Raw genomic sequence first — 26927 nt, 5'->3', positions numbered from 1 at the left:
TGACGTGAAAGGGACACATCGAGTGGCTGCCACGCACGACCAACCAGGGCCGGGGACAAACTGCAACCAAAGCACGTGCCCTTAGCGGGAACTGAACCTGGGTCTCTCTGGACTGCAGGCTGACGCTCTAACCACTGAGCCAGGGCTCAATTTTTTTTTTTTTAATGGTATAAGAGTATTCAGGTTTTCTCTCTACTTAAGTCAATTTCATTTAATACTTTTTCTGGATGTTGAAAGCGTTAAATATTATGGTATACTATTTACTTTGTCTTTTAAGACAATTTTTAAAAATTGGTTTTAGAGAGAGAAATAGCGATTGGTTGCTTCCTGTGTGGGCCCCAGTTACAACTGGGGATTGAACCCCAAACCTAAGTATGTGCCCTGACTGGGAATTGAACCCGACACCTTCTGGTATATGGGAGGATGCTCCAACCAACTGAGCCACACCTGCCAGGGCTTTGACTATTTTTTAAATCTCTGTTCTATCTAAAGTATGTCTCCTTTTTTATTCCTAAAATTGTTCTTCATTATCTTATCTTTTTTTTTGGTGACATTTCACTAGAGATTTGTCTATTTTATTTTTTCTATTTTTTGCTTTACTGATGTTAGAGAGAGAGAGAGAAACTTCCAGGGCTGCTTTTTAATTTTTCAAGTATAGTTGACTTACAATATTATATTAGTTTCAGGTGTACAACATAATGATTATACATTTATATAACGTTCGAAGTGATCATCCAAGAAATCTAGTATGCATCTGACACCATACATTGTTATGATAGTATTATTGATTGTATTCCCTATGCTGTACTTCACATCTCTGTGACTGTTCTTTTTTTTCTTTATTGATTTTAGAGAGAGGAAAGGAGAGAGAGAGAGAAACATCAATGAGAGAGAACATCGATTGGCCTCTCCTGCATGCCTCCTACTGGGACCTGGGCATGTGTCCTGACCGGGAATCAAACTGGTGACCTCTTGGTGCATGGGTTGATGCTCAGCCAGTGAACCACACCAGCTGGGCTCTGTGACTGTTTTTTAAAATATTCTTTGTATCTGTGAATTTGTTTTTGTTTTGTTTGTTCATTTTTTTAAAATTCCATATATAAGTGAAATCATACATTGTCTTTCTCTGTCTGACTTATTTCACTTAGCCTAATACCCTCTAGGTCCATCCATGTTGTCACAGATGGCAAGATTTCATTCTCTTTATTGGCTGAGTAATATTCCATTGTACATATATACCACCTCTTCTTTATCCCTTTGTCTATCAGTGGACACTGAGGTTGTTTCCATAGCTTGGCTATTGTAAATAATGCTGCAATGAACATAGGGCTGCCTATGTCTTTTTAAATTAATGTTTTGGGTTTTATCATATACATACCGAGAAGTGGAATTGCTGGGTCCTTGTTTCTTGTTATAGCCTTTGTTTCAAAGTCTATTTTGTCTAATATAAGTATTGACATCCCAGCCTTTTTTTTTTTTTTTCATTTTCATGAAATATCTTTTGTCATCTTTTTACTTTCAGTTTGTGTGTTTTTCAATCTGAATTGGGTCTCTTGTAGACAGCATATGTAAGGGTCTTATTTTCTTACCATTCAGTCAGTCACCTTTTGGTTTGAAGCACTTAATCCATTTTCATTTAAAGTAATTGTTGGTAGATATGTAGTTATAGCCATTTTATCTTTTTTTTTTTTCATTTATCTTCAGATAGAGTAGGAGGAAGAGAGGGAGGAAGAGAGAGAGAGAGAAACATTGATATGAGAAAGACACATGGAATGGCTGCCACCCACACGATTCCAACCAGAGCCAGGGGCAAATTGCAACCAAGGTATATGCCCTTAGCGGGGAACCGAACCCAGGACTCTCCAGTCCGTGGACCAATGCTCTAACCACTGATGCACACCAGCCAGGGCTGTTATTCATATTTTAAAATATTTTCCCCCTTCTTCTTAAAGAAGTCCCTTTAAGATTTCTTTTTAATATGTTTTCATTGATTTTTTTTAGAGAGAGATAGAAACATCGATTCGCTGCCTCCTGCATGCCCCCTACTGAGGATGAAGCCACAACCTCCGGCATGTGCCCTGACCTGAGATCGAACCAGGGCCTTTCAGTCCATGGGACTACTCAATGCACTGAGCCACACCTGCTGGGCCCTTTAAGACTTCTTGAAATGCTGGTTTGGTGGTAATGAGTTCCTCTAGCTTTTTCTTGTCTGGGAATTGACATTCTTTATTTTTTAATTTTCTGCTAATTATATCTCATTATTTCTATTTTCTTTGGGGGAATCCTGTTGTTCTTTTTCTATTTTCTTTTTTTTTCAATCCTCACCCAAGGACATTTTTCCATTTTTTGTTTAGATAGAGTGGGGAGGAGGAGGAGAGAGAGAGAGAGAGAGAGAGAGAGAGAGACAAACATCGACGTGAAAGGAACACATTGAGTGTTGCCACCCGCGCACGACCCAACCAGGGCCGGGGACAAACTGTAACCGAGGTACATGCCCTTAGCAGGAACCGAACCCCCGGGTCTTTCTGGACTGCAGGCCAACATTCTACCACTGAGCCAAACTGGCCAGGGCTTTTTCTATTTTCTTAATTTTAATACTTTGCACATTACATTTCAGCATTTCCCCTTTTCCAATATAAGAAATTAAGGCAAGTAACCATTTTAGCTATATCCTGCAGGTTTCAATATATGTTGTTTTTATTATAATTTAGTTTTAAGAATTTTCTGATTCTCTTTATGTTATCTTCTTTGATCATTTGTAAGTGCCGTACACTCTTACAGACCCCTGATCTAGCCAAAGCTCAGAGAGGTCTTGGAGGGAGCATAGAGACTCAGCCTGGGCAGAGGCCTCCTGGCTTCTCAGACTGGGAATTTTCATTTTTTTAAAAAATATTTTCCTTTAATTGTGTCGTAGACATACAGTGTGGTATGCATAATACTGGCTCTTTCGGTTTGGTTTTGATTTTTCTTTATTGATTTTAGAGAGAGAGGAAGAGAGAAGGAGAGATAGAAATGTAGATAAGAGAGAATATCTATTGGCCGCCTCCTGCATGCCCTCCACTGGAGAACGGGCCCACAACCTGGTCACGTGCCCTGACCGGGAATCGAACTGGCAACCTCTTGGTGCACGGGTCAATGCTCAACCTCTGAGCCACACTGGCCAGGCAATACTGGCTCTTTTGTATTTGAGACTTCTTTTGCAATCTAGAATGTGGAAAATATTTATAAATGCTCCATGCATGCTTGAGAAAAATATATATTATCTTATTGGGTAAAAGTCTAAATATGTTAAATTTATTAAGTCAAGTTAGATAATTGTGTTGTTCAAAATAAAAAAAAAACCTCTTAGAGACTCCATGGGACATAGCTTGGAGAGAGGCTGAAGTTGGGGAGATTGGACAGGGTGGGGAAGAGGTGTGGTATACACCTTTTCTGGGATAGAATGATAGAATGTGGGGGCTGAGAGGAGGGAAGGTGTACCACCCTCGGTTGGAGGGGTCAGGAAGTCTGTTTTAGGCACTTTGTGGGGCACCAAGGAGTGATGTCCAGGAGGCACAGGCTGATGGCTAAAATCATGGGCAAGAACCAAGTCACTCGGGAGTGTGGTGAGGCCAGAAATTGTGATCTATGCCTTTCTGGAATTATAAATTGAGTATTTTTGGTAACTTGCTCTATTAATACACATATGACTGTGTCTTGACTTTCCAAGGGCATACTATTAGTGGCCTCAGGGGTGTGACTCAGTCCTGCCTACCTGCTATTGTCAGCCCAGCCCAAAAATGTCTGTCCTTTTCCTGCCATGACCACCAGGCATCCCTTTTTGTCGTGGCATTGTTCAGTGTTCCAGACCCTCTCTGATGAAGAAAGTAAAACTTAATCCCAAATTGGTTCAGCCCAGAACAGATTATAGGCAGGGGAAGGTGTAAGAGGCACCACAAACAACCCTGACCTACTTAACTGTTCTATCTGCCACCTGTTTAGCTCTGCACACAAGTCACTCCTCAATGTGCAAGTCTAAACTGACTGGATTTCTGGGTCACCTGCACCCAGATAAGGGACTAGTAGTGCTTCTGGAAGGGACTGAGGTTAGATGTCAGGAAGGAAGGACTTTGCTGGCTTCACCTGGGAAGAAGGACATGGGAATTCAGGATTTTAGGATGCTTGAGATCCCTGGGGATGTGAAAAGAGAAGATAACTCTCTGGAATGTTTTGGAGGCAGGGGAGGAAGGTGCAGCAAGCCTACCTTACCATGCCACACCATCACATGAGGCCTTGTGTCTTCCCATCCCCCTCACTGCCTGGGAACTGTGTGTGTGTCTGAGAGACAGGGACAGAGACATACTTACCTGGTGCTTTGCAGTTTACAATATTTTTCCATCTTTAATCTTTACAGCCTCGGTTTTCTGGAGGGTATAAATCATAAAATGGGGATAACAATAGTGGGCATTTCATAGGGTAATTGAGAGATTATAAGCTATAATATATGATTAAGACAGTGAGCAGAGTGATAGGAGAGAGTAATAGTTGTTATTCATTATCTCAGAGGAGTTTCTCAGAGGTAGGCAGGGCAAGTGTTACTACCCCTGCTTTACAGATGAGTGTCTCCAAGATGGAAAGTGTCAGGCTCAAGGTCACTCAGATTTAAGAGACAGTGAATGGGGTGGGCCTGATGACACAGCCTCGTCTCCCCCGCCAGTGTTCAGTAGAGGAGGGACACACGGGTTGAGACAGAGCTCCCGCCAGGGGGCGCGCAGCACAGGTGACGTCACCCTCCCTCGTCCCTTTGTCGCGCCCGCGGCTCGTGCCTGGCCCAGCCGTCCGCACCAGGCCTGGACTTGAGTTGTGATTTGCGCTGGGAATGACTGCCATGGGGGAAATAAGGCTTGGTTCTCGCAGCTTCCTGGGGCTGGGGCTGGAGCTGCGGGGTTGGGGATCTAACAAACGGCGAGTGGGAAGGAGCGACGAGCCGCTTTGGTGGGGGGCGGGGAGCGCTCAGTGCTGAGGCTCATCCTAAGGACATGCCGCCATGCGTCTCTAGGGTCCCCGCTTCCGGTGGCCAGGCTTTCCTGCACAGAGCCCCTTAATTCCCTTAGCAAGTCCACAGATATGTCGCCCCGTTTTAAGAACAAAAAGCTGGGTCACAGAGGATGTGTGATTCGTCCAGGGCTCCACAGCTGGTTCCTGGCAGGCCCAAGATGGGATCCCGGGCTCTGAATCTGAACCACCCCACAACCCCATGGAAAGGCCTGGAAGAAGGTGGAAGAAGGCAGCTGTCATAGGTGTGGGGTCCTGCTGACTCATTTAGCACTCGCCCTGCAGTGTGGAGCCAGAATGCCAACTGGCTCATTGACAGGGGGCACCAGAACAGCCAAGGCTGTAGAGGGCTGGGAGTGAGCACATCCTTTCAGAGGGGCCGCACCCCGGAAGCCAGGTCATGCGGAGACAGAGCCCAGCTAGGGCACAGGCCATTGATGGGTTGGGGGTGGGGCTTGAGCTCTGCCTGTCTGAGGTGCCCATCACCACACTCACTGCCAACTTGCCCCAGGAACCAGACCGGCCTCACTGCCAGCCTGGCCTCCCTGTCAGATCTGCTGGCTGACCTCCCTCAGACGGCCACTCTTCCAGTCTCAAGATGTTTATTTCAGGCAGGGACTGCTGGCCAAAGAGCAGAGATCTCTTTAGAGTGACTGCATTTCGCCCGGGCCGGTTTTGCTCAGTGATTAGGGCAGTAGTTCTCAACCTTCCTAATGCTGTGACCCTTTAATACAGTTCCTCATGTTGTGGTGATCCCCAGCCATAAAATTATTTTTGTTGCTACTTCATAACTAATTTTGCTACTTTTATGAATCACCACTGGAAAACATTTCCAATGGTCTTAGGCGACCCCTGTGAAAGGGTCGTTCGACCTGGGGGTCGTGACCCACAGGTTGAGAATCACTGGGTTAGAGTATAGGACCATGGACCAGAGAAACCCAGGTTTGGTTCCACTAAGGGCATGTACCTCAGTTGCAGTTTGTCCCCAGCCCCGGTTGGGGTTGTGTGGGTGGCAACCAGTCACTGTGTTTCTCTCAAATCGATGTTTCTCTTTCTCTTCCTCCCTTTCTCCCTCCCGCTCTATATGAAGATAAATGCAAAAATGTCCTCGGGTGAGGATTAAATAAAGTGACTGTATTTCTCTGCTCACATCCATTTTTATTTTTAAAAATTTATTTTTATTTATTGATTTTGGAGAGAGATGAAGGGAGACGGAGAATCAGAATTATCGATGAGAGAATCCGTTGGCCGCCTCCTGCATGCCCCTCACTGGGGATCGGGCCCACAACTTGGGTATGTACCCTGACCGGAGATCAAACCGGCAACCTCTTGGTGCATATATGGGTCAACACTCAACCACTGAGTGACACCGACCAGGCCTCTGCTCACATCTATGTTGAGTCACTATCACAGTTTAACATTCTAACAATTCCCAATAATTGTTTTCCTAGAAGCCACTCCCCTCATTATACTGCCCTCACCATCTTCTTTCCACGTTCATCTCAAAGAATAAATACACAGATACATTCATCAGTTATATCTGAGGCTGACTGCTCACTTTACTGGGACTTATGGCTTTTCAAAAGTCTCAAGCCCCAACAATCCACTGTATAAGATTAAACTAGAGGGAAATTTCTGTGTTGCAATGGCAGCCACCCTAGGGAGGACAGCAGCTGCATACCGACTAATATTTCCTGCAGAAATGTCACATAGAAGGTGATGACCAGCACAAGCCGTGGCAGAATCGGATACAGGGCAGATTCTCACGGTCAGACCTCCCCACCTTACATACAGGAAGCAAAGTGCCAGGAGGAAAGCCATGAGGCCCAATGAAGTCCCACAGGTAGTGTTGTGTGCAGAGCGCCTACTTGTGGTTGGAGCCATCACTGCAGTTGAGCAGGCAGAAGACCTCGGAGCTGCTTTTTCTAAGCTCTACTCCACCGGTTTTCAGATGAAAACACTGAGGTCAGGAGAATGGAAATGAGTGAAATGCAAACGTTTTGTTATTTGCATTAGAAAACCTGCCCTCCTGGGAGGAGTCTGAGACTGTATTTTTGGAAAAAATATTCTAGAAATTTCTTTAACATCTATGTAAATACAAAAAGAAGGAAAATGACTAACCTAAAGGTCTTTTCCTCCTTCAAATCATAGCTGGGCTTGAGGAGCCTACTGTACACCCATCTGTATCCCATAGGCACAGGCAGTGAAATGGGTGCTACCCCACAGCTGGAGTCGGGCATGTCCGACTGGGAGGAATAAGCAGATGCATGAGCCAGGTTCTGCACTTGTAGCGTAGAGTCGACACATGAAGAGAAAAGAGTCTAACCGGACAGTCCGGTAGCTGGAGTGAGATAAGAGCATGATAAAAGAGATGTCGAACAATTACAACAGTTCTGAGGTGCAGCGGGGGGAAAAGTACATAAACTGGCCATTGCTGCTGGTGGTAGATCTGTAGGAGAGGAAACAGCATATAATGAAACTTGTTTTCAGATTATCCTGTGGCCATGTGTGGGATGGGTTTGAAGGACACCTGGGCAGGAGTCCTGAAAGACTAGGCAGGAAGTGGGGAAGGGACCCAGGGAAGAAATATGGGGTCCCTGAAGGGCTGCTGGTGCTGAGCAAGGAGCCCAACAGGACTCTGAGGTTTGGGTACAATGGGGAAGTTCAGAAGGACTGAGGCAAGAAGGGCGCGGGTTTACCTCAGCCTGACTCATTGCCAAAGGGCACTGCACAGACTGGGGAATTCCTCACTTTTGAACCTGATAGGAAAGAAATACCTTGTTTTCCACCAACATCAGACATGTACCTTGGTTTGACACAGAGTACATGGACTCCAGTGCCTCAAGCAGTAATATACTTAACTGCTCTTTAATAAGGCCTGAAGCTTTCAATTCAATTAAACTGAGAAACTAAGTTCTGGCAGACGTGCCAACTCTAGCATCTGCTGGTCGGAGATCAGTGAGCAGTCTGGGCCGTGCTACCTCCTGCCCTTCTGCGAAGCCTGAGACACGTGCTCGGGGCCAGGGTCAGTGAGGTGGGGAAGGGAGGTGCAGTGGCCAGAGCTGGGGTCCCACTTTGTCAGGAAGAGATATTTTTGAGAAAGGGGACCCAGTGCTATGGCCCCTCCACTGAAACATTCTCAGTGTCCCACTCCTCCCTAGGCTAGAGTTTGGGAAGAGAAGGGGAGGGCCCAGCTTCAGTGAAATGACACACAGGCCCCTTGTTCCCTAGGAAGAATGAGCCTTGATGTCAGGGCAGAGTGCCAGGCAGGGGAGAACCCTCAGGTGCAGCCTGTTCTTGCTGGGAGGTATGGGAGTACAACCAGGAGCTGGTGTGGGAGGCTGTAGGAGGAGAGCTGGCCAGTCTTGCAGAACTCATTCATTCCCAGGGCCGAGTGAGGGCAGAGTGGAGGGAGTGACAGTGAAGATTTAAAAAAAAAAAAGGTGGATGCTGTGTCCTTCCCCAGCCCTATGGAAGAAGGAATGAAGCAGCAAAGAAAAATGGCCTTTTTGGGTCTCACCCTGGGTGTCCTGTCTCCAGGCCTGTCCCTCCTCTGTGGCCCCAGCAGGGGACACTGCAGCCCCTCTGAGGCTGAAGACTAACCCTTACCCCACCTTCCCAACCTTGGACCCAGGCCTGGTGTTGGCCAAGACCCAGCTAGCTCAGGCTCATTCCCCAGACGCAGACTGTCATCCCTCTACCCTCTCCAGGGCATGAAGCCAGGGCTGGAGGACACAGAGAGCCATGGAAAAAAAGTTTATTTAGTCAGAGAGCCTCTGAAGGCACCTGGTTTCTGTTGAGTATAAAAAAGGCAGTAAAATGACAGTTGGACAGGGTACATGACAAGGTACAAGTCAGGGGGAGCAGGGGAGGGACAGGGAGAGGTTGGGGGAGGAGGCATGGGGAAAGGAGGGGTGCAATATCAGACGGGACGATAGAACAGACAGTCCTGGCCCCTGGCCACTCGCGGTACGAGCAGACGAACACACAGACACACACACTCTCTGAGCCTAGGAGCCTCTGCAGTCCTTCTCAAGTAGGAATCAGTCAGAGCCTAATGTGGGGGGATCTGTGCATATGCAGAGACTGCATCCCCTCCCTCGACTCCGACCTGCAGGCTCACAGTGTCCTCATTGTCCACCTGTCTACCCAGAGGCTCCCTCCTCGGGGCCTGGACACTGGGCTCAGCACAGGCCATGAGAAAGCAGAATTCGGCTGGAAGAGAAAACCTCCTGCCCACCCCTAAAGGATAAGGAATGGGCAAGAGCAGGGCCAGTGCAGTCCTCTGTCCATCAGGGGTCACACAATTGCCCGGAACAGGAAGGAGAAGACAGCCCCCAGGGCCAGGCCCAGAGACAGGAAGAAGGCCATGATGGCTCCAGCTGTCTCTGCCTCAGCCGGCTTCACTTTCCTAAAGGACAGAGGCAAAGCTACCTTAGGATGGCCCCTCATCCGCCCCACCCAGAGCATCAGCATGGGGAGACTTGCCTGAGCACCCAGTTCTGCTGACCAACCCATCCTACCTTCCCAACCCCAGTGTGGCTTTTTCCTCTTGAGGGAACATGTCCTGGGGCTGTCTTCCTCCTTACCTGAGACCTCTCCCACATCCCCACCTAAGTAAGCCTGGGCACCCCACCCTACACATGACCCCTTCAACCCGGGTGCCCCTCCCACGTGCTCCTTTCTCAGCCTGAAAACCTAAAGCTCCAGGATCAGGCTTTCTCCCTCTGTCGAGTGTCCCCCATTGGGGTGCTGAAGCCTGCCCGACACTCACTTGGGCCCGAAGCACATGCAGAGACTGGCGAGATAGCCATTGGAGAAGGCGAAGGCGGCCATGAAGAAGATGAACCAGGCATCGTGCTCAAAGACCACAGTCAGGTACCGGCGGGGATGGACATTGCACAGCAGCAGCAGGGGCACGAACACCAGCCGGGCCAGCACCAGGCTCGGCAGCCAGCGGCTGTCCTTCCCAGGCTGTGGAGACAGACCAGGCAGTGCCTCAGCCGCAGGCTCCAGGGCACAGCCAGGCCCCCAGGGCTCCATATGGAACCCCTCAGGACCTGCACTGAAACCTCAAAGCCTGCTTACACTTATGGGGAAGGAGCAGGGTGGAACCTTCTGGAATGTTGGAAATGTTCTCCATCTTGACCTGGGTGGTGATTATACAGGGGATGTGTATATAGTCATTAAGCTATACATGTAAGACTTGTACACTTAACCATACATAATGTCTTGATTTTTTTTTTAAAAAGCATGGTCCCCTTGTCACCATATTTTCTTGGTGCCCTTTCTGGTCTTAGGGTGGGCTCTTCGCTCTCACAGGGGCTTGGTGTCCTCTTCTTCCACCTACCCACATGGATATGGCTGTGAGGCTCCGGCCCAGCCAGTCGAAGACATTGAAAGTCAAGAAACAGGACACAGGAATGAAGTAGTATCCTGGAAAAGGAAGAGTACATTAGGGGATGGTTATTAGGTCCAGAAGCAGACCTAGCAACCTTGACCCTCACTGGGCCTGAGTGTCCCCAACTGTAAAGTGGAGAAGATGCTTTTAGCCCAGGGAAGGGCAAGTGGACCAGGAGAGTCGAGCTGCGGAGATGCAGCCCAGGGTCTCTTCTCCCCACTCCCAGTCCTGCTGGAGCCTGTCCATCCTCATCCTGGGAACCCATGGTTTCCTCACCCCAGGCACTACTGCCCGCAATGCTGGACTTGACCTCAGCAGTAACGGCAGGAAACACTCCAATGGTGACCGTGAAGATGAAGCAGACCGAGAGAGCCGGGACTAAGATCTGGAGGAAAGGGACCAGGGCCCGTCTTTATGGCAGCCATGCATTAGAGCACCAACACACACACGCACACACGCACACACACACACCCGGGGCCCCAGTCTTTATGGCAGCCATGCATTAGAGCACCAACACACACACACGCACACACACACACCCGGGGCCCCAGTCTTTATGGCAGCCATGCATTAGAGCACCAACACACACACACACACACACACCCCGGGGCCCCAGTCTTTATGGCAGCCATGCATTAGAGCACCAACACACACACACACACACACACACACACACACACACACACACACCCCGGGGCCCCAGTCTCTATGGCAGCCATGCATTAGAGCACCAACACACACACACACACACACACCCCGGGGCCCCAGTCTTTATGGCAGCCATGCATTAGAGCACCAACACACACACACACACACACACACACACACACACACACCCTGGGGCCCCAGTCTCTATGGCAGCCATGCATTAGAGCACCAACACACACACACACACACACACACACACACACCCTGGGCCCCAGTCTTTATGGCAGCCATGCATTAGAGCACCAACACACACACACACACACACACACACACACACACCCTGGGGCCCCAGTCTCTATGGCAGCCATGCATTAGAGCACCAACACGCACGCGCATCCAGGAGTGGCCAGTCTCAGGTCAGAAAGGGATGGGATGGAATAGACTGTGTGGGGAGGGGGCAGGAGGAGAAAAAGAGGGTGAGGGGTAGAGGGCAGGACACCTGTGCCCCACGCACATTTTTGAGGATGGCTTGGATTGAGTGACTTTTGTTGGTGGACTGAGAGTTGGGGGCTGAAACTCCAGACTCCGCTTTGCCTGCTCTTAGCTCTTCTCCTGGGGGGTGACAGGTTGTAGAAAGATCTTCAAATTGTAGGAAGGACAGAGCAACAGGAGATGACACAAACATTCCCCAAAAGGGCTGGGGTTAGTTGGGGTTGGATACCCCCTTACACAGTGCACGGAATCACCCTAACACCTAGCCCAGACCTCTAAATCCTCACAGTGCCAGTCCCTGGGTCCTAACCTCTTCCAGGAGCCACCGCTCAGGCCACACTTTGTCCAAGAACCCAAAATTGCTCCCCACTGCCCTCAGGCATTCAAGGTCACCCAGGACCTCCCCCTATTTTAGTTTTCCTGGCTCTTACTCTCCATTGTCCCCTCACCTCACCTCACCCCTGGTCCCTCTGGCCTCTGGCTCATCTCTGCCAATAAATAACAGTGTACCCATTCGGGCCCTCTGTGCTCAGCTGCCCCCCAGCCAGGGAGGCGGTCCTCCAGCCCAGCTTCCTCAGGCTATTCAGACCTTTACTAATGAGGTCCAACTTGGTCTCCTGTTCCCCAGGTCCTTCGAGCTTGAGCTGCTGGTAGTAGCGGTAGAATTCCTATCGAGTGAGAGAGATGAAGATGGACTCAGAGGCGGGATCTCAGAATCCCTGCCTCCCCCAGGTTTCAGCCTCAGAACACCCCTGGTCTGGAGCCCTGGACTCCCCAAACCCCAAACCCCCCCTTTCTCCTTTTGCTCACCAGCCGGGGCAATCCCAGGTAACAAATGATGGTCAAAATGATGACCCCACAGGCTGTGATAAAATAGCCGAAGGCACTTTCTGACAACTCCGAGCCACCTGGGATGGAGGGTGTCAGTGGTAAGATAGGTCCACCCTCTTCTCCCCGCAAAAACCAGACAGGCAGCTGGACAGCAAGACTTACTGGCGATGGCGCAGATCATGGCCACCGAGGCGAAGATGCCGGCCAGGCCCTGGCCACTCATGATGGGGGCCGTGTAGCTGGCAGGCAGGAGGCCAGCCAGACCAAACAGACTGCCCTGCAGGATGGCACCGAATGCTGGGGGAACAGGGTGGGCATCAGCAGGGGTGCAGGCAGGGTGGGACTCACTTCTGATGGGGTGGTTGGGGCTCATGGGGAAACGGTTCCTGTAACTCCTGCCTTCCTGCCAGTGGGTCTCGCTGCTCAGTGGCCCTTTTCTCTGCCGCCCACTCCCAGCCCTGGTCCCTGCCTGCTCAGGCCTCTGGGCCCTCATGCCCATGGCTTCTGGGCATTCATTTCTTCTGGGGGTCAGAAGGGGCTCTTCTCTGGCTGACTGGGTCTGAAGGAAGTCTGGGGGTATGTGGAAAGGTCTCTGCCTCAGGTCCCCACCCAGCCCCACTTACAATTAATGAGCATGATCTTGATCATAGTGATGATGAAGAAGGGCAGGGCATCCAGGTGCACCTTCACAAGGACAGCAGTGATCAGGAACACCAGCAAGATGGCCACCAGGCTGCCCAGGATCCGAACAGACTGGGGGATCCTGCAGGAGAGGCCGAGGTGGCAGAGAAGCGTGGTTAAGGCAGAGCCTCAACCCAGGGCACGCAGGAGGCAGCCGGGGTCAGGCCGGGCACTCGCCTCTGATGCATGAAGGAGTTGAGGCAGGTGAAAAGCAGCAGGGGCAACATGGCACACAAGGTCATGACATTGTTGAATATGGCACTCAGATAACTTCGCTCCACAGAGGGTGCTGTGGGGGTGGCCGAGGCCTGGATGTCCCTGCTCAGTTCAGCAGTGACCAAGGACACATTCTGGGACTGGTCCAGGCGGTTTGTGAAATACTGTGGGGGATGCGGAGAGGAGTGTTAGCTCTTTGCTCCCTGTACCAAGTACAGATCCAGTCTCTACCTGCCCCCCGGAGTCCAGTCCCCCCATTCTCACCTGAGTGGCTGTCATGAAAAAATTCCAGGGGAGCAGGGTCCCCAGACCCAGCATGAAGAAGATAAGCCAGACGGCTTTGTACCTGGGGATGGGAGAGGAAAGAGGAGCCAAGTGACCCTCCATCGCACTTGCCTTCCCGGTCCCATCTGGGGAAGCCCGTCCCCCCCTGACCTTCAGTCTCTCCAGCTATTCCAGGGCACAGGGCATCTGTGTCTGCGCCCATGTGCATGTGTCCTCCTACGGTGTATGTGCCGGGGGAGGTGTACTAGAATAGGGAAAAGGGCCCAGCTGTGTGCAGAGGGGGAGGAGGACCAGGGACACAAGGCTGAAGGACATGGCCACAAGACGGTGGCTCTCAGCCCTCGAAGACTCAGGGGACCCTGCAGGCTTGGGAACCAGTGTGGCCCATACATCTGGAGGAGGTTTTGGAAATCCTGCCATAAAGGCTGGGGGTGGCGGGTGAGTGAGAAAGCAAATAGCAAATGTTTTCCTCCCCCATCCGCCAAGCAGGCTGGAAGTGATTATGCAGTCTGGGCAGGGACTTTGTGGCTCTCCAAACAGGATTCTGAGGTCAAGAAACTCCCAGACCATTCTGAACCTAGTGGAGCAGGCAGGCAGGCAAGGTGCCTTGAGGCAGCTGGGAAATGAGGGAGTTGTTTTTTCCAGGCCCAGACAGAACCGGCTTTGTAGGTCACACCACCCAGGGTAGGCCAGGAGGTATCCGGCCACTGGACGTCATCTGGGCTCCAGAGTGTAAATAAGTGCGGCCCCAGCTTTTGCTAGGACATCGCCCCAAGCCCTGCACCTCAGGGCCTGTCTGGGATGGGCCAGCTTCCCCCAGGCAGCCCTGGGTGCTCCCACTATGGTCTCCAGAGGTGTCTGCCGTACCCTCCCCACAACCAACATCTGCTTTCTTCACAGAGATGGCAGGGACTAAGCCCAAGGCAGTGAGGACAGGTCTGGCTGGGATGAGCGCCCCAACTGGGCAGGTCTGAGTCATTACAACTGCAGTCCCCCAACCCCCTCATGTATCTCCACCTTGAAATAGAGAGCTAAGGGCTTGGCTCAGAGACCCAGGATGAAGGGAGAAACTCCCAGTCAAGGTCACACAGGAGAGAGGGTTGGAGTACAACAGGTGATGGAGATGGAGAGAGGTCAGAGAGTTGCTGGGAATAGAAACAAGGGAGGGAGCCAACCTGGGGCCTGTACTTACTGTCTTCTTAAATTCTTTCCCATCCAAATGAACCTCACCTCTATTTTACAGGTGGGAAATGGTCCCTGAGAGATCAAGCTAGGCCGAAGGTCTAGTTTGTGGCCTTTGGCACAGGAGGGAGACAGAATGGGCAGGGAGAGGTGACAGGTTGAAGAGCTTTGGACCCGAGGCATGACTTCATCAACTTCCATGGGTTCTGGACTCCTTGGAGAACTTGAATCAAGACACAGCCTCTTCCCCAGAACAAGTGCACGATCACACGTGTAGGCATAACTTGAGGGAGTTCACAGGCTCCACAGGTGCAGACGTGAGAGGAAGGTCAGAGCAAGAACTGGGGTGGGCCAAGGTCATGTGAGACAGAGGCAACCCTGAGGGAGGGGCAGTTCGGCCAGATGTGCTCTGGAATGAGGGGTGCTGCCAAATGTGGTGGTGGGAGGAGCCAGAAGCTGCTGTCTGGCTAGAGAGCACCAGTGGAAAAACTGACAGGCCAGGGAGGGACTGCTGCCCACCCACCTTGGCCCTCCCCACAGACACCCCGGCCAGCACCCGGCCAGCACCCAGCCAAGGCATGCATGGCCCCCACCCTGACACAGCCCTGAGTCACAGCTATCTGGCTGGAAGGCCAGTCAGCAGTGACAACTCCAAATTCCAAAGGACACCGCACCCAGCCCCCTGGATACCCATTTCTACTCCCCTAGGTCCCCAACCCAGGTCTCCCAGTACCTGTCCTGAGGCTGGTGACTGGTTGTCATGGTGCTGGCGGTCTTGGTTTTGCCTGGCTGACAGCTCTCTCCCTCTGAGGCTTGCTTGGGGCAGAAGCAGTGTGAGGCCTTGTTTCACCCTGTTTCCCCACAGGCCTCTTCAGACTCTTGGGGGGTACGAGGGGGCAGAGCAGACAGCGCTTGCAAGCCCTAGAGGCCAGCAGGACCCCCTCCTGGCCCTGCCTCTCAGGACTGCTTACCCTGACCTCTCTGGCCAGTCCTGTTGGGCCCCCTGCCTGCTCGAGCTCCCCCTGGCAACAAGCCTGCCCTGGCCGCTGCCACCGCTATTTTTACCCTGCAGCGAAGCGGTTGGGAAGCTGCGAAACCGGAGGGTGGAGAACAGGAGGGAAGGAGGAGGACAGCTGATTGAGAGGAGGGAAAAGACTGGCAAAGGCAGGGACGAGGATGAGAGGGGTCAGGGACAGTGACGACAATGGAAGGAGAAACAGGAGAGAGAGCAGAGAGGGGGAGGGGGCACAAAACTATCATCTGCTGGAGCAGCAGCCACAGGGATGATGGCTGAAGCCATGCCAGGGAGGCCTCCCCCCAAGCCATCTCTGTTAAGTCTGGCCTCTCCACCCTCCTGGAGGGCCCTGAACTCAGGCTAGGGTGGCTCTGGAGAACCTGCTCCCTCCTGGACTCTGGCCTCCCTGCTGCGGGCACCTCAACCTTCCTCTCCAGCCACTGCCCAGGGACATCCTAGTTCCTGGTCAGTTTTCCAGGAAAACACTTTCCTATGAGTGTGGGACACAGCCTTTTCCACAACTTAGCCTGACCCCCAGCCGTGGCCCCAGAGTCATCCCATCCCCCCTTGGTTCCTCTCTCACTCCCAGGCCCCTATAATCTTCCCTTTTCTGAGAGCGAACTTGAAGTGAAGGTTGGGGGGGTGGGGGCCTGACTAACTGCATAGTCCCAAAGCTCCTAGCCTCCCCGCTCAGTGTCCCTCTCCTGCTCCCCACTGTGTTATTTCTCTAGCTAGGACCCTTTTGGCACCAGCAGATAAAATGGCTTTCCCCTTGGATGGCACAGAAAGCCAACAGGCATGTCCCCCAGGTGAGGGCCTAGCTCTGGAGCCAGGAGACTGGCTTTCCCCATTGCCCACCTGGGCCAGCACTCACCGGAGACTCTGACTTGCCAGCAGAAGGGTCGGGGCAGAGGAGGCCTGGGCAGTTCCTAGGAGGTGGTCCTAGCTCCGGCTCAGGCAGCAGGCCTTGTCCATGGGCTCCTCCTGGGTAACAGTCCAGAAAGAAGACTGTGGCACAGGGCATATGGGGAGAGAACACCCCCCCACACCTCACCCCCCCCCCCCAGTCTTGCTGTGGGAGGAAGCTGCCCCATTCTGAGAAGCTGCGCCCGCACACACACACCCTCAACCGTGGAGATAAAAACCATCTCTGCAGCTTGGTAGATAACAGACTCCGTCTCAGCAGGGGAGCTGCAGGGTGGGTCAACTCAGGTACAGCCAGTGCTCTAGGTCCCAGCCCATGACAGACACCTTCCGGGACCCCATACTCTCAATGGACTTTTCTACCCATCCCAGTAAGTCCTCTCAACTGCTTCCTGGGTAAACTCCAGACTCTCCACAGCCTTCCTTAGTGCCCCAGCCCACACCTGGGTTGTAGGACAGGGAGGGGGGGAGCAGAACCACAAATCTCCATCTGGAAACAGAGGGCTTCTTTCATTCATCCTTTCAACATATATTTACTGAGAAGCTTTGCAGGCTGGCCAGGAGGCACTGTTCTAGGCACTGGGGAGAGTGGAGAACAACATTTTACTTTCTAGAGGTGTGAGGGCAAGAGGGCTCTACCCTGGGGAGAGTGGGGAATGTACAGAAGGGTCAGGACTCAAGTTTTCTATTAGGAAGCAGGGAGGGAAACCCCCAGCTTTCACCTCAGCATACCCTGTGCTCCTCCCCAACCCCCACAGGTAAGGTTCCTGGCAGGGCAGTTTCAAATCAGACCAGAGATGGGTTTCCTCAGTGAAGTCTGCCTTACGCCCAGAGGAATACTAATTTCTGCCCTCTCCATCAGCTATACGCCTGCTTTCTCTGCTCAGTAAACCCACCCCATTCCTGGGCACAATTCAACTCCAGAGGTAGCTCCTTCCCCTGCCCACATCCTGACACTTAGCAGTCCAGCCCAGGTGCTTTATTTTTGTCTGCCTTTGCCCAGCAGCAAACAAGGATTTGATACCAGCTCAGACCATCTGGAGTACCTCCAGCCATGCCTTGGCATGCCTAGATGAGGCCCTAGATGAGTCGCCAAACTCAGGCTCCCAACACCTCTCCTGCACTCCAGTTTTTAGACACACCCTGTGGTAGCATCAAATTCTCCACTCCCCAGGACCCCATATGGGACCAGCCTGCAGATACCCTCTCTTTCCCTCATAACCACCCATAAGCTAGTTCTAAATAGTCTCCATTGAACAGATAGGGAAGCTAACTTTCAGAGGGGTTGAGTCTCATGCCTAAGGTCTAGTGAGTGGGTGAGCTGGAATTCAAACTCAAGGTGCAGCTTATTCTAGGCTACTTCTGGGGTGGGGAGGGAGGTACGAAGGCTGCTTCCCTGCTGGCCCTGTATACTGGGAGGTAGGGGTGCTCTACTCTAAGGGGGAAAAATAAGGTGGGGGCCAAGGTCACCTCCAGCCTGACATGGAAGTCAGGTGTAAGGCACCCCCCCCCCCATTACACACACCCTGGCTTGAAGGGGGGCAGGAGGACGAGTGGGAGGGTTTAAAAGGTTACCAGAGAAATGGGCAGAGGGGCCGCCCCAAGGGTGGCGAGGGGCAGGACAGGACCAGCTCTCCCCGGGGAAGAAAACCTGGAGCGTGTCTCCTTGCCGTTTCTCCGAGTGAAGAAAGGTCCGCTCTTCGGGAGTAAATGAGGACGCGTTTAGCAAGGGGAGGCCAGGGACACGAGTTCGGTCAATAAAAAGCGGGGTTAAAGAGACAGCTGCTTCGTTCCGCGTGCCCTCAGCCCCATCCTCTCACCCAGCGTACTTGGCGGCCCGGGGCTCCCCTATACCAACAAGATCGATCGAGATTAACCATCTACTAGCCCAGCCTTTGCGAAGGTCAGCTCCGCACAGCCGGTTTTAGCGACAGCCGGTTTTAGGCCCCGGAGCCAGGCGGGCCCCGCCCCGCTCGGGTCCCCTCCTACGCCACGCTCCTCCACACTGCACCTTTCCCTTCCCTCGGGCGCCCCTGCCCTGGCACGCCACGTGCTGCGCTGCTCGGCACGCCGCGCCTGGGCGCCGCAGGGTGTCCCCTCCGCGGCCGTGTGGGGGCCAGCCCCCGCCTACCTGCCCTCGTGGCAGGCGGACAGCGGTGCCTTCCGCTCCGCAGGTCCCGGACCGCGAGCCCTCGGAACCCCGGCCCAGGAAGCACCTGCTGTGAGGGCGTCCTCCCGCGCTGAGATCCGCGCGCTCTGTCTGTCCCGGTGCTTCCCGCGCCCACCGTGGCGCCTGCCCGCCTTCCCCTGGGCCCGCCCCTGAGCGCGCCCCGCCCCCTCGGCCGCGGGGGCCACGCCCCGGACTGTCCCGGCGCCTTTGGTGGGGGGACCTGATGGGCCCTCACCCTGACACCTTCGCCCCCAGGGCGGCCTGGCCCCCACTTCGCCTTATTTCTGTAGCTAGGACCTCTCTGGGCCCGGCCCTACGATACTGTGTCCCCTCAAGGAGCGCAGCTCCACACGGGTACCCCTAGTCTCCTAGGCCCTGGGGCTACACAAATTCTACAGAGCTCATCTCAGGGCTCTCTCAACGACAACCCTGCCAGACAGGCCCGGGCGCCCCACGTCCATACTCCACCTCAGATGTTCCATTACCCTCCCTCCCACGCCATGCACCTTTTTCCTTTCCAGCGACCCCCTCACTCCTCAGTTTCTCTTTCATCTTTTCAGACCAGTTCTGATCTTGCTCTTCTGCCCTCGACCCCGATACGTCTTGGGATCCCTCCGACATAATCTGTACCATCAGTGACATGCATGGTGGGGTTTCCTACCCCTAACACACACAGACCGCACATCCACACAAACACGCCACCCACAACTCTGACTTGGATGTGTGGCTCTGTGTGGGGGGTGATGGGTAGAATCACAGCCCTGTAGCCCCCTCATGATTCACTCTTTCTAAATTCAGAACTTTGGAAAAACTGAGGCACAGTGGGGATGGGAAGAGAAAAAGCTGGGAACAGCCTTACCTCCTGAGTGAATTCTATTGTCCTGATACTCAGGCAGGGCGGAAGCTTGCTGAGCCTTGCTGAGCCCCACATCCTCCACTGTCGGAGGAAGAGGGGGTGGGCATGCTGAGGAGTGGTCAGTCCTTCTTGTATTTCCAAGGGAGGGGGAAGGGAATCTCTCCTTTTTTGTAGATTAACAAATTCGGGGAGGGGGAATCACTGCCCTTACAGAAGCCCTCAATGCTAGAGGACAATCCAAAGGCTGGAGAGGTGCTGAAGAGAGAAAATCCAATCTAGCTGCCACCCTACCCCTACAACCCAAGAGAGCTGTCCCCTGAAGAAACCACAGACACTAATTAACAATGAGTACTGTCCGGCTGGTGTGGCTCAGTGGTTGAGCACCGACCCATGTACCAAGAGATCCCCAGTTCAATTCCTGGTCAGGACACGTGCCCAGGTTGTGGGCCCGATCCTCAGTGGGGGGCATGCAGGAGTCAGTCAACCGATGTTCTCTCTCATCAATGTTTCTATCTTTCTCACTCTCACTTTCTCTCTCTCTAAAATCAATAAAGGAAAAAATAAGAATTAAAATGAACAATGAGTACTGTCATCTAGGGATAAGCCAGAGTCACACCCTCTCCCTAGAGATCAGACTGGGCCTTGAAGGGAGGAGTAACTTTTCTACTTAGGATCAGTGGACACTCCCCAAGTTATTCCAGAAGCCGTAGTCCCAGCCTTCTGGCTCCTTGCCCCACAGAGACATGACACACTGTCATACCCCAGCTTAACCAAACAAGGGCAGGAAGAGGGGTATCAGTGGTATTTTTCTAGGCACTGCACCATGGCTTAAAGGCATCTTCATGTCTGGGACTACGCACCCCCTTCCTACCCTGTGTTTGTCCAGTCTCTCTCTCTTCCTCTCCTGGCCCTCTTCTCCCCTCTTTCTTGGCCCCTGTCTCTCTTCCCACCTCTGTTGCCCAGTGTTGTCCTGTGGGGGTGGCAGTCCTTAGTGGTCAGACAGATCCGCTACATACGGCTGGGCTGGTGGCCAATGGTTGCAGTTGTGTGCAAAAGGGGCTGGAATTGGAAAGAAACTGGAGGGAAGTGGCAAGGGTCCTGTGCCAGACAGGGGAAGGCTGGTTCCTCTCTCCACCCCCACTGAAGCCTGGCCTGCACCCTAGAGGGCAACAGCCAGGGCTCTTATTGCTAGAGAGAAGCCCATCTGGCACTCACTCTGCCTGGGCCCGCAGCCACCACCTACACCCCTCCAGAGCTACTTCCCTGGGCAGAGATGATTGCTGGATGCCAGGGCCCTCTGCTGGACAGCTTCAGAGCCCAACTCACCCAGGCCTGTGCTTGGAGTTTTGCCAGCCAGGCCAAGGCAGTGCTTGTCACTCTCTGCCCAGTCTCATGGCTCTCTCCCTTCCTGGGCTTCCTCAGGTCCCTGGCATAGGCATGGGGTGGGAAGGGCTGATCCAGTTCCCCACTCTCACCGTAGTTTAAACTGTGGCTTGCCCAGACTCCCTCCTCTCCCATCCAGGCCTGCCTCACCACCTCACACAGTCCTATCTCCCTCCAGCCTTGTGTCCATCTGTTTGCTCAGCCCAGTGTTCTGTCACCAGCGCATGTCTCGTGACTGTGTGCATTCTCAGTTGTGTTTGTGACCACATTTCCATGGCTAGGCTGGGACTAGGGCAAGGCCAGTGATGGACTTGCCTGTAACGCAAAATTTAAGGGGTTGCCAAAAAATTTCAGGAATCAAGGTGAATAATATTTTACTGCAATATTTTTTAAAAAATCAAAGTTAATAAAAAATATCTGTGAACAAAACATCAACATTTAAAATAAAGACAGGATCTGGCCTCTCAGGGTCAGACGCACTGCACCTTCCTTGACAGTGTACAGCAGCTCTGTTCACTAGGTCTGGACTTGTCGCCTACTTTCTCTGACCGTTGCCCCTTCCTCTGCCCTGGGTAGGTTTCTGACCTTTCTGACCTTTGGTGATCGGTGTGTGATGGGGGTGGGGGTGGGGGTACGTGTGGGGAAAGGCAGTCCTCTAACTGAGGCCTTCAAAGTCCCAGAAAGTATGGCCTCCAGCAGAAGGCGCAGATTCCCACTCTACTACTATCTCCACCCCAACCGCACCTCTCTCCCCGACCTCGACCTCGGGGGAACAGCGCAGCCCCCGCCCCAACCCCTGTTGCCCCCGCCTTTGCTCCCCCAACTCCAGTGGAGACCTTGGAGGAGCATCCTGAGCTGGGGAAGGGGGGCAGGAAATGATCGGGCCAGCAGGGCCCTGGTCGCCCTCCTAGCCTCCTCACCTCAGGGTTGGGGCCTTAGCCAGAAATCGCAGCCGGGTCTGACTGGTCCCCGCCGGTGGGAGAGCGGCTGCGACCCGTGATCCGGCGCCAGCCCTGCGCTGCTCCGGAGCCAGAGCGCTTCGGGGAGGCAGGCAGCAAGGGAGGCCTGCAGAAAGGGAGGCCGGTGGGAGAGAGACTGGCTGAAAGGGAGGCCGGGAGCGAGGCCGGGAGCAGGGGGGGGAAGGCGCCCGGGGTTAGGCGTCCAGGGGCTCTCACCCCCTTCACTCCGCTCCTCCCCCAGGCCGCCTTTCCGAGAAGGCGAGCACGTGCTCTGGTTTTGAGAACTCCAGAGCAAGCAGATGGCCCAGCGGTGGGGAGGCGGGGGGCTGGTGGAAAGCCCCACAGGGCTGGGATGGGGCTCGGAGGCGGGGGGCTGGCGGAAAGCCCCACAGGGCTGGGATGGGGGCGCGCAGCTCTGGCTTCAGATCGTGCCCTGGCCCAAGCTTCTAACGGGTGTAAAGGCCGGTCGGGGGTCCTGTAAGATGCCTATATTCCTTACTGTGTCCCTCTGCCCCTAGAGCTGGTGGACGGAGAGAGGGAGGGAGGATGTTGCAGGAGGATCTTAAACAGATTATTCAGAGGGGAGGAGGAAGTGAAGCAGTGAATTCCTCGGGTTACTACCCCACCCCCCTCTTTGCTGGGGGGGCAGTGCTCCTCAGAAGCATGCATTTCTGCACTGTTTCCTTGAGCAGCTGCCCACAGGGCCCCTTAGCCAACAGATCTCCCTCTTCCCTCCACCACTAGCTGAGAAGAGGCTCCAAACACAAGGACCTTTTCCTCCTTACCATGAGCTGTACACCAAACTCTCTCCAGGAGAGGCCCAGGACCTGCTGGGACAGAGGTGACCAACTGAAGCGAGACAAGAGAACCAGCTTCTGGGAGATGAGGGCTGGCCGGCACAATGGACTAGGGGTCCAGGGAAGCCTTGAGTTGCTCCCCACCCTTACCCCTGGCCAGGAGAGACTGGCTTGCAGTGAGGCAGGAGTGTGGGTGACAAGAATTTCAAAGGCACTCCAGGAATTCAAACATATTTATTGAGTACCTGCTGCATGCTGGGCTTTGGAGGCAGGAATGATTCTCTGGGGGAAATCAAGGTTTTATTCTTTTAAGTTAAATCCTGAGTCTGGAAGACAATCTGGATTAAAATCTTGCCTCTCCACGAAATTGTCAGTTGTCCCTGCGTTAAACACTGTCCCTCACTGGACCTCATGTCCCCATTCGTCTGGGGGTAGGGAGAGGGGGAGAGTCAGTTCCTCTCCCTGCTGAGGCCCCAGGTGATTAGGCAAGGTCTTGAGGAAGACCTTGCAGAGGACAGTCAAGATCAAGTTTTCTGCTAGATGCAGGGCATGGCTCCAGTCATTTCTGCTGGAGCCGGAAAGCACGTCAGACTCCTCTCATGCTCAGTCCCAAACCATGTCTAATGCCCACACGGCAGGCTTCGGTCAGTAATGGTGCCAGGACTGTCTTACTCCAAAAGGAAACCTTTGGTTTCTACTGCTACCAGGACGCGTGGCCTCATTTTTGTGGGGCTAGCCTCTCCCTTCTCTCAGGGCGGGCCCCTCTGGAGATCTCTCCAGTGTCTGGCGAGTGTCTCTGGCTGAGGACGAACAACAGACAGCCCAGCAAAGCCTCTCGCACGTCCCGGGAGCCCAGGCGGCGGGCCAGTTGACGCAGCAAGGGCAGGAGGTGCTGGCGGGCCAGGCGGGCGGCGGGCAGCAGCAGGCGGGACAGCAGCATTCGAAGCAGCAGCGGGAGCAGCGGTGCGGGCATGGCCGGGTCAGTGAGTCGAAGACAGTCCGGAATCTCGGCTTTCCTCTCCTGCTCCCTCTTCACCTGGCAAAGACATGGGGCGGTGGGCAGAATTTCCACCCCCTTCAGATTCCGCCACTAGGCTCCCCAGACTCCATTTCATGCGACATGTTGCTTTCCTGAAGCCCCGTCTCTTGGCGAGGTAGCTAGAGCAGGAGGGCTGTCCCTGTAGAGTAGGCGGGAACCAGGGCCTACAGCCTGCGGTTCCCAGCCGCCGGGCTCTCGCTGTTCCCTGCACTCTTCCCTCCTCTAGTCACACGGCCTCTTGCACACGCGCTCCTTCATTCTCCATCCCTTCTCCCTCGATCCAGCAGTTCTCCCCAGGCAAGTCTAAGCTTTCTTTTCCTGGCCCTTGATCCATCACCCGGACCTGATACTCCGTACCCTCCCAAACACCCACCTCCATGGGCAGCAACTCTCACCAGTCAGAACCACTGCTCAGAAGCAATCTCTGGCTGAATTTGCTTGTGTGGACACAGCCTCACTGGACATACAATACCCAGGGATGCCCCACCCAGCTCAGCCCCACCCAGGACAGCTTGTGTTGGGGGGGGGCAAGGAAGAGACAGCTGGTGTGCTGGCATCTGGTATCTGGAGGAGAGGGGGCAGCTGGGCTGCAAGAAGTGTAAGGAACAGAGGCAGGAATTCTCCCTGCTGGGTTCAGACCTCAGAGTGGGAACCCAGACTGCACTTTCTAATGATGTGACTGTATGCACGTCGATGCTCCGGTCCCCTGCAGTAGCTGGGGGTCGCTGGGAGGAGTAGCTGGAACAGGACTGTGTATGAAACCCACTTGCCCAAATCTCAGAAGCTGTAAGACTGCAGCCCAGACACGCCAGGCACACTCAGAGTTGCTGAGGCGGGGAGAACAGGGCCTGGCAGGCATTTGTGGGCCCTCCTGTGGGGCAGAGGAGTGGGGTCACAGGTCCATCTCACAGCTGGGCCCAGTGGGAAAGAGCTGGGCATCACTCTAGCTCAGGATCAGGAAGAGGAATACCAACTTCAGGACCCTCTTCTCCACTTACTCGACCCCCCCCCCCCCAGTTAAGTGAAATTCCATGTGTTAGTGAGATATAGAGATAGTCTGGGTCATTTTATTTTATTGCTTTTTAGATAGATAGGAAGGTAGAGAGAGAGAGAAACATCGATATGAGAGTGAAACATTGATCTTGATCAGCTGCTCCTGCATGGCCCCTACTGGGGATTGAACCCTGAAACCCAGGCACGTGTCCTAACCAGGACTTGAACCCACAACCTTTGGTGCACAGAACAATGCCCAACCAACTGAACCACACCGGCCAGAGTGGGGTCTTTTTTGTTTTTAAACACACACCTCCTTCTCCTCCTTCATAAAATGGATGTAATTTCTGCCTTGCTGGACTCCCATGAGACAGTGGCCATGAAGGTGTTTTATAAACTCTAGCCTAGCCTTGGGAAGGTGACCATCGATCATTTCACCGCCAGCCTCCCTGGCGTCATCACATCTCCAGAACCACAGAAGACCCTGAAAAAAGGAAACTTAACTATCTAAAAGGCCTGTTCCACTTCTAGCTAGAGGAAGCAGGAGCTGGAGTGTAGATTTATAAATATTGTACTCCTCCCCTTCCAGTTTCCTCCTGAAGATTTGTGATGGCCATATGTCATCCCTGGGCCCTGGGCAGGATGTGTATGGGGTACACAGTTGTGCCAAGCCTGTGAATTCAATATCTCTCTCAATTCTCACCACCACTCTGCAAGAGAGTGATTATTATAAGCATGTACAGATGAGGAAACTGAGGTTCAGAGTGATTAAGCAACTTACCTAGAATGACACAGCAGATGGATGGGCTGATCTCCCTCCCAAACCGGCCCCTCCCGAAGGCTTTCCCATCTCTGCAAGTGGCAGCTGTACCTTTCTAGTTACTCCGCCCAAATCCTTCCCTTCTCTCTTCCTATCACAGTTCACTGCCCACATTCATAAATCCAGACGGCTCTACTTGCTTTTTCCTTTCATTCTTGAATATAAAGCTCATTTAATTAATGTATAGTTGACAAACCATATTATATTAATATCAGGTATAAACATGGTGACTTGACATTTACATACCTTATCAGACAGATGGTCTGGTAACCACCTGTAACCATACAAAGGTATTGCGATATCATTGGCTATATTTCCCCGCAGTACTTTACATCTCTATGACTTATTTATAAGTTTGTACCTCTTTTTTTTTTTTTTTATCCTCACCCGAGGACATTTTTCCATTTTTTTGTTCAGGTAGAGTGGGAGGGAGAGAGAGGAACAGAGAGAGAGAGAGAAACATCGATGTGAAGGGACACATCAAGTGGCTGCCACCCGCACGACCGACCAGGGCCGGGGACAAACTGCAACCGAGGTACATGCCCTTAGCGGGAACCGAACCCGGGTCTCTCGGGACCGCAGGCCGACGCTCTAACCGCTGAACCAAACTGGCCAGGGCTAAGTTTGTACCTCTTAATATCCTTCGCCTTTTTGCTCTTCTCCCCACCACTCAACCCTCTGGCAGCTATCAGTTTATTCTCTGTATCTATGAGTCTGTTTGTTTAGTTTTCTTTTAGGTTCCACATATAAGTAAAATGATAAAGTATTTGTCTCTGTCTGACTTATTTCACTTAGCATAATATCCTGTAGGTCCATCCATGTTGTCCCAAATGGCAAGATTTCATTCTTTTCAGTGGCTGAGTAATATTTTATTTTATAAATAAATGTGTGTGTGTGTGTGTGTGTCCATTCATCTATCGATAAATATCTAGGTTGCTTCCTTATCAAGGCTATTGTAAATAATGTTACAATGAACATGGTGGTGCATGTATCTTTTCGAATTAGCGTTTATGTTTTCTTCGGATAAATGCCCAGAAGTGGAATTGCTGGGCCCTTCTTTGTCTTTTGTTATAATCTTTGTTTTAAAGTCTATTTTGTCTGGTATAAATATTGCTACCCCAGTGTTTTTTAATTTCCATTTTCATGAAATATTTTTTTCCATCACTTTACTTTCAGTCTGTTTTTGATCTGAAGTGAATCT

General features: G+C 52.7%; 2 protein-coding genes across 9 annotated transcripts; both read right to left on the bottom strand.

The window, feature by feature from the left end:
* Window positions 1-7152: 7152 nt before the first annotated feature.
* Window positions 7153-18723, bottom strand: SLC29A1 (solute carrier family 29 member 1 (Augustine blood group)). Of its 8 annotated transcripts, XM_036248134.1 has the most exons (15): window positions 18285-18723; window positions 16660-16769; window positions 15504-15648; window positions 13739-13832; window positions 13568-13649; window positions 13265-13467; window positions 13030-13169; window positions 12569-12703; window positions 12386-12483; window positions 12165-12243; window positions 11598-11695; window positions 10712-10820; window positions 10385-10470; window positions 9809-10008; window positions 7154-7375 (listed from the first exon to the last, which is right to left on the bottom strand). In XM_036248134.1, exons 5-15 carry the CDS (start codon window positions 13619-13621, stop codon window positions 7201-7203), a joined length of 1377 nt encoding a protein of 458 aa, XP_036104027.1. In that variant the 5' UTR covers window positions 13622-13649; window positions 13739-13832; window positions 15504-15648; window positions 16660-16769; window positions 18285-18723; the 3' UTR covers window positions 7154-7200. The 8 variants fall into 8 exon arrangements, with proteins under 8 accessions (XP_036104024.1, XP_036104025.1, XP_036104026.1 ...); XM_036248131.1 differs by lacking the exon at window positions 13739-13832 and having other exon boundaries at window positions 7153-7375; XM_036248132.1 differs by lacking the exon at window positions 13739-13832 and having other exon boundaries at window positions 7153-7375; window positions 15504-15621.
* A 4869-nt stretch (window positions 18724-23592) lies between these two features.
* MYMX (myomixer, myoblast fusion factor) lies at window positions 23593-23847 on the bottom strand. The gene has a single exon (XM_036247827.1). The coding sequence runs from the start codon at window positions 23845-23847 to the stop codon at window positions 23593-23595; it is 255 nt and encodes an 84-aa protein (XP_036103720.1).
* Window positions 23848-26927: the final 3080 nt, after the last annotated feature.

Source organism: Molossus molossus, unplaced genomic scaffold, assembly GCF_014108415.1.
Source record: "Molossus molossus isolate mMolMol1 unplaced genomic scaffold, mMolMol1.p scaffold_m16_p_8, whole genome shotgun sequence".
Lineage (NCBI taxonomy): Eukaryota > Metazoa > Chordata > Mammalia > Chiroptera > Molossidae > Molossus > Molossus molossus.
Note: the sequence above shows the minus strand (reverse complement) of the source record. Positions and strands in the feature narration are given on the sequence as shown.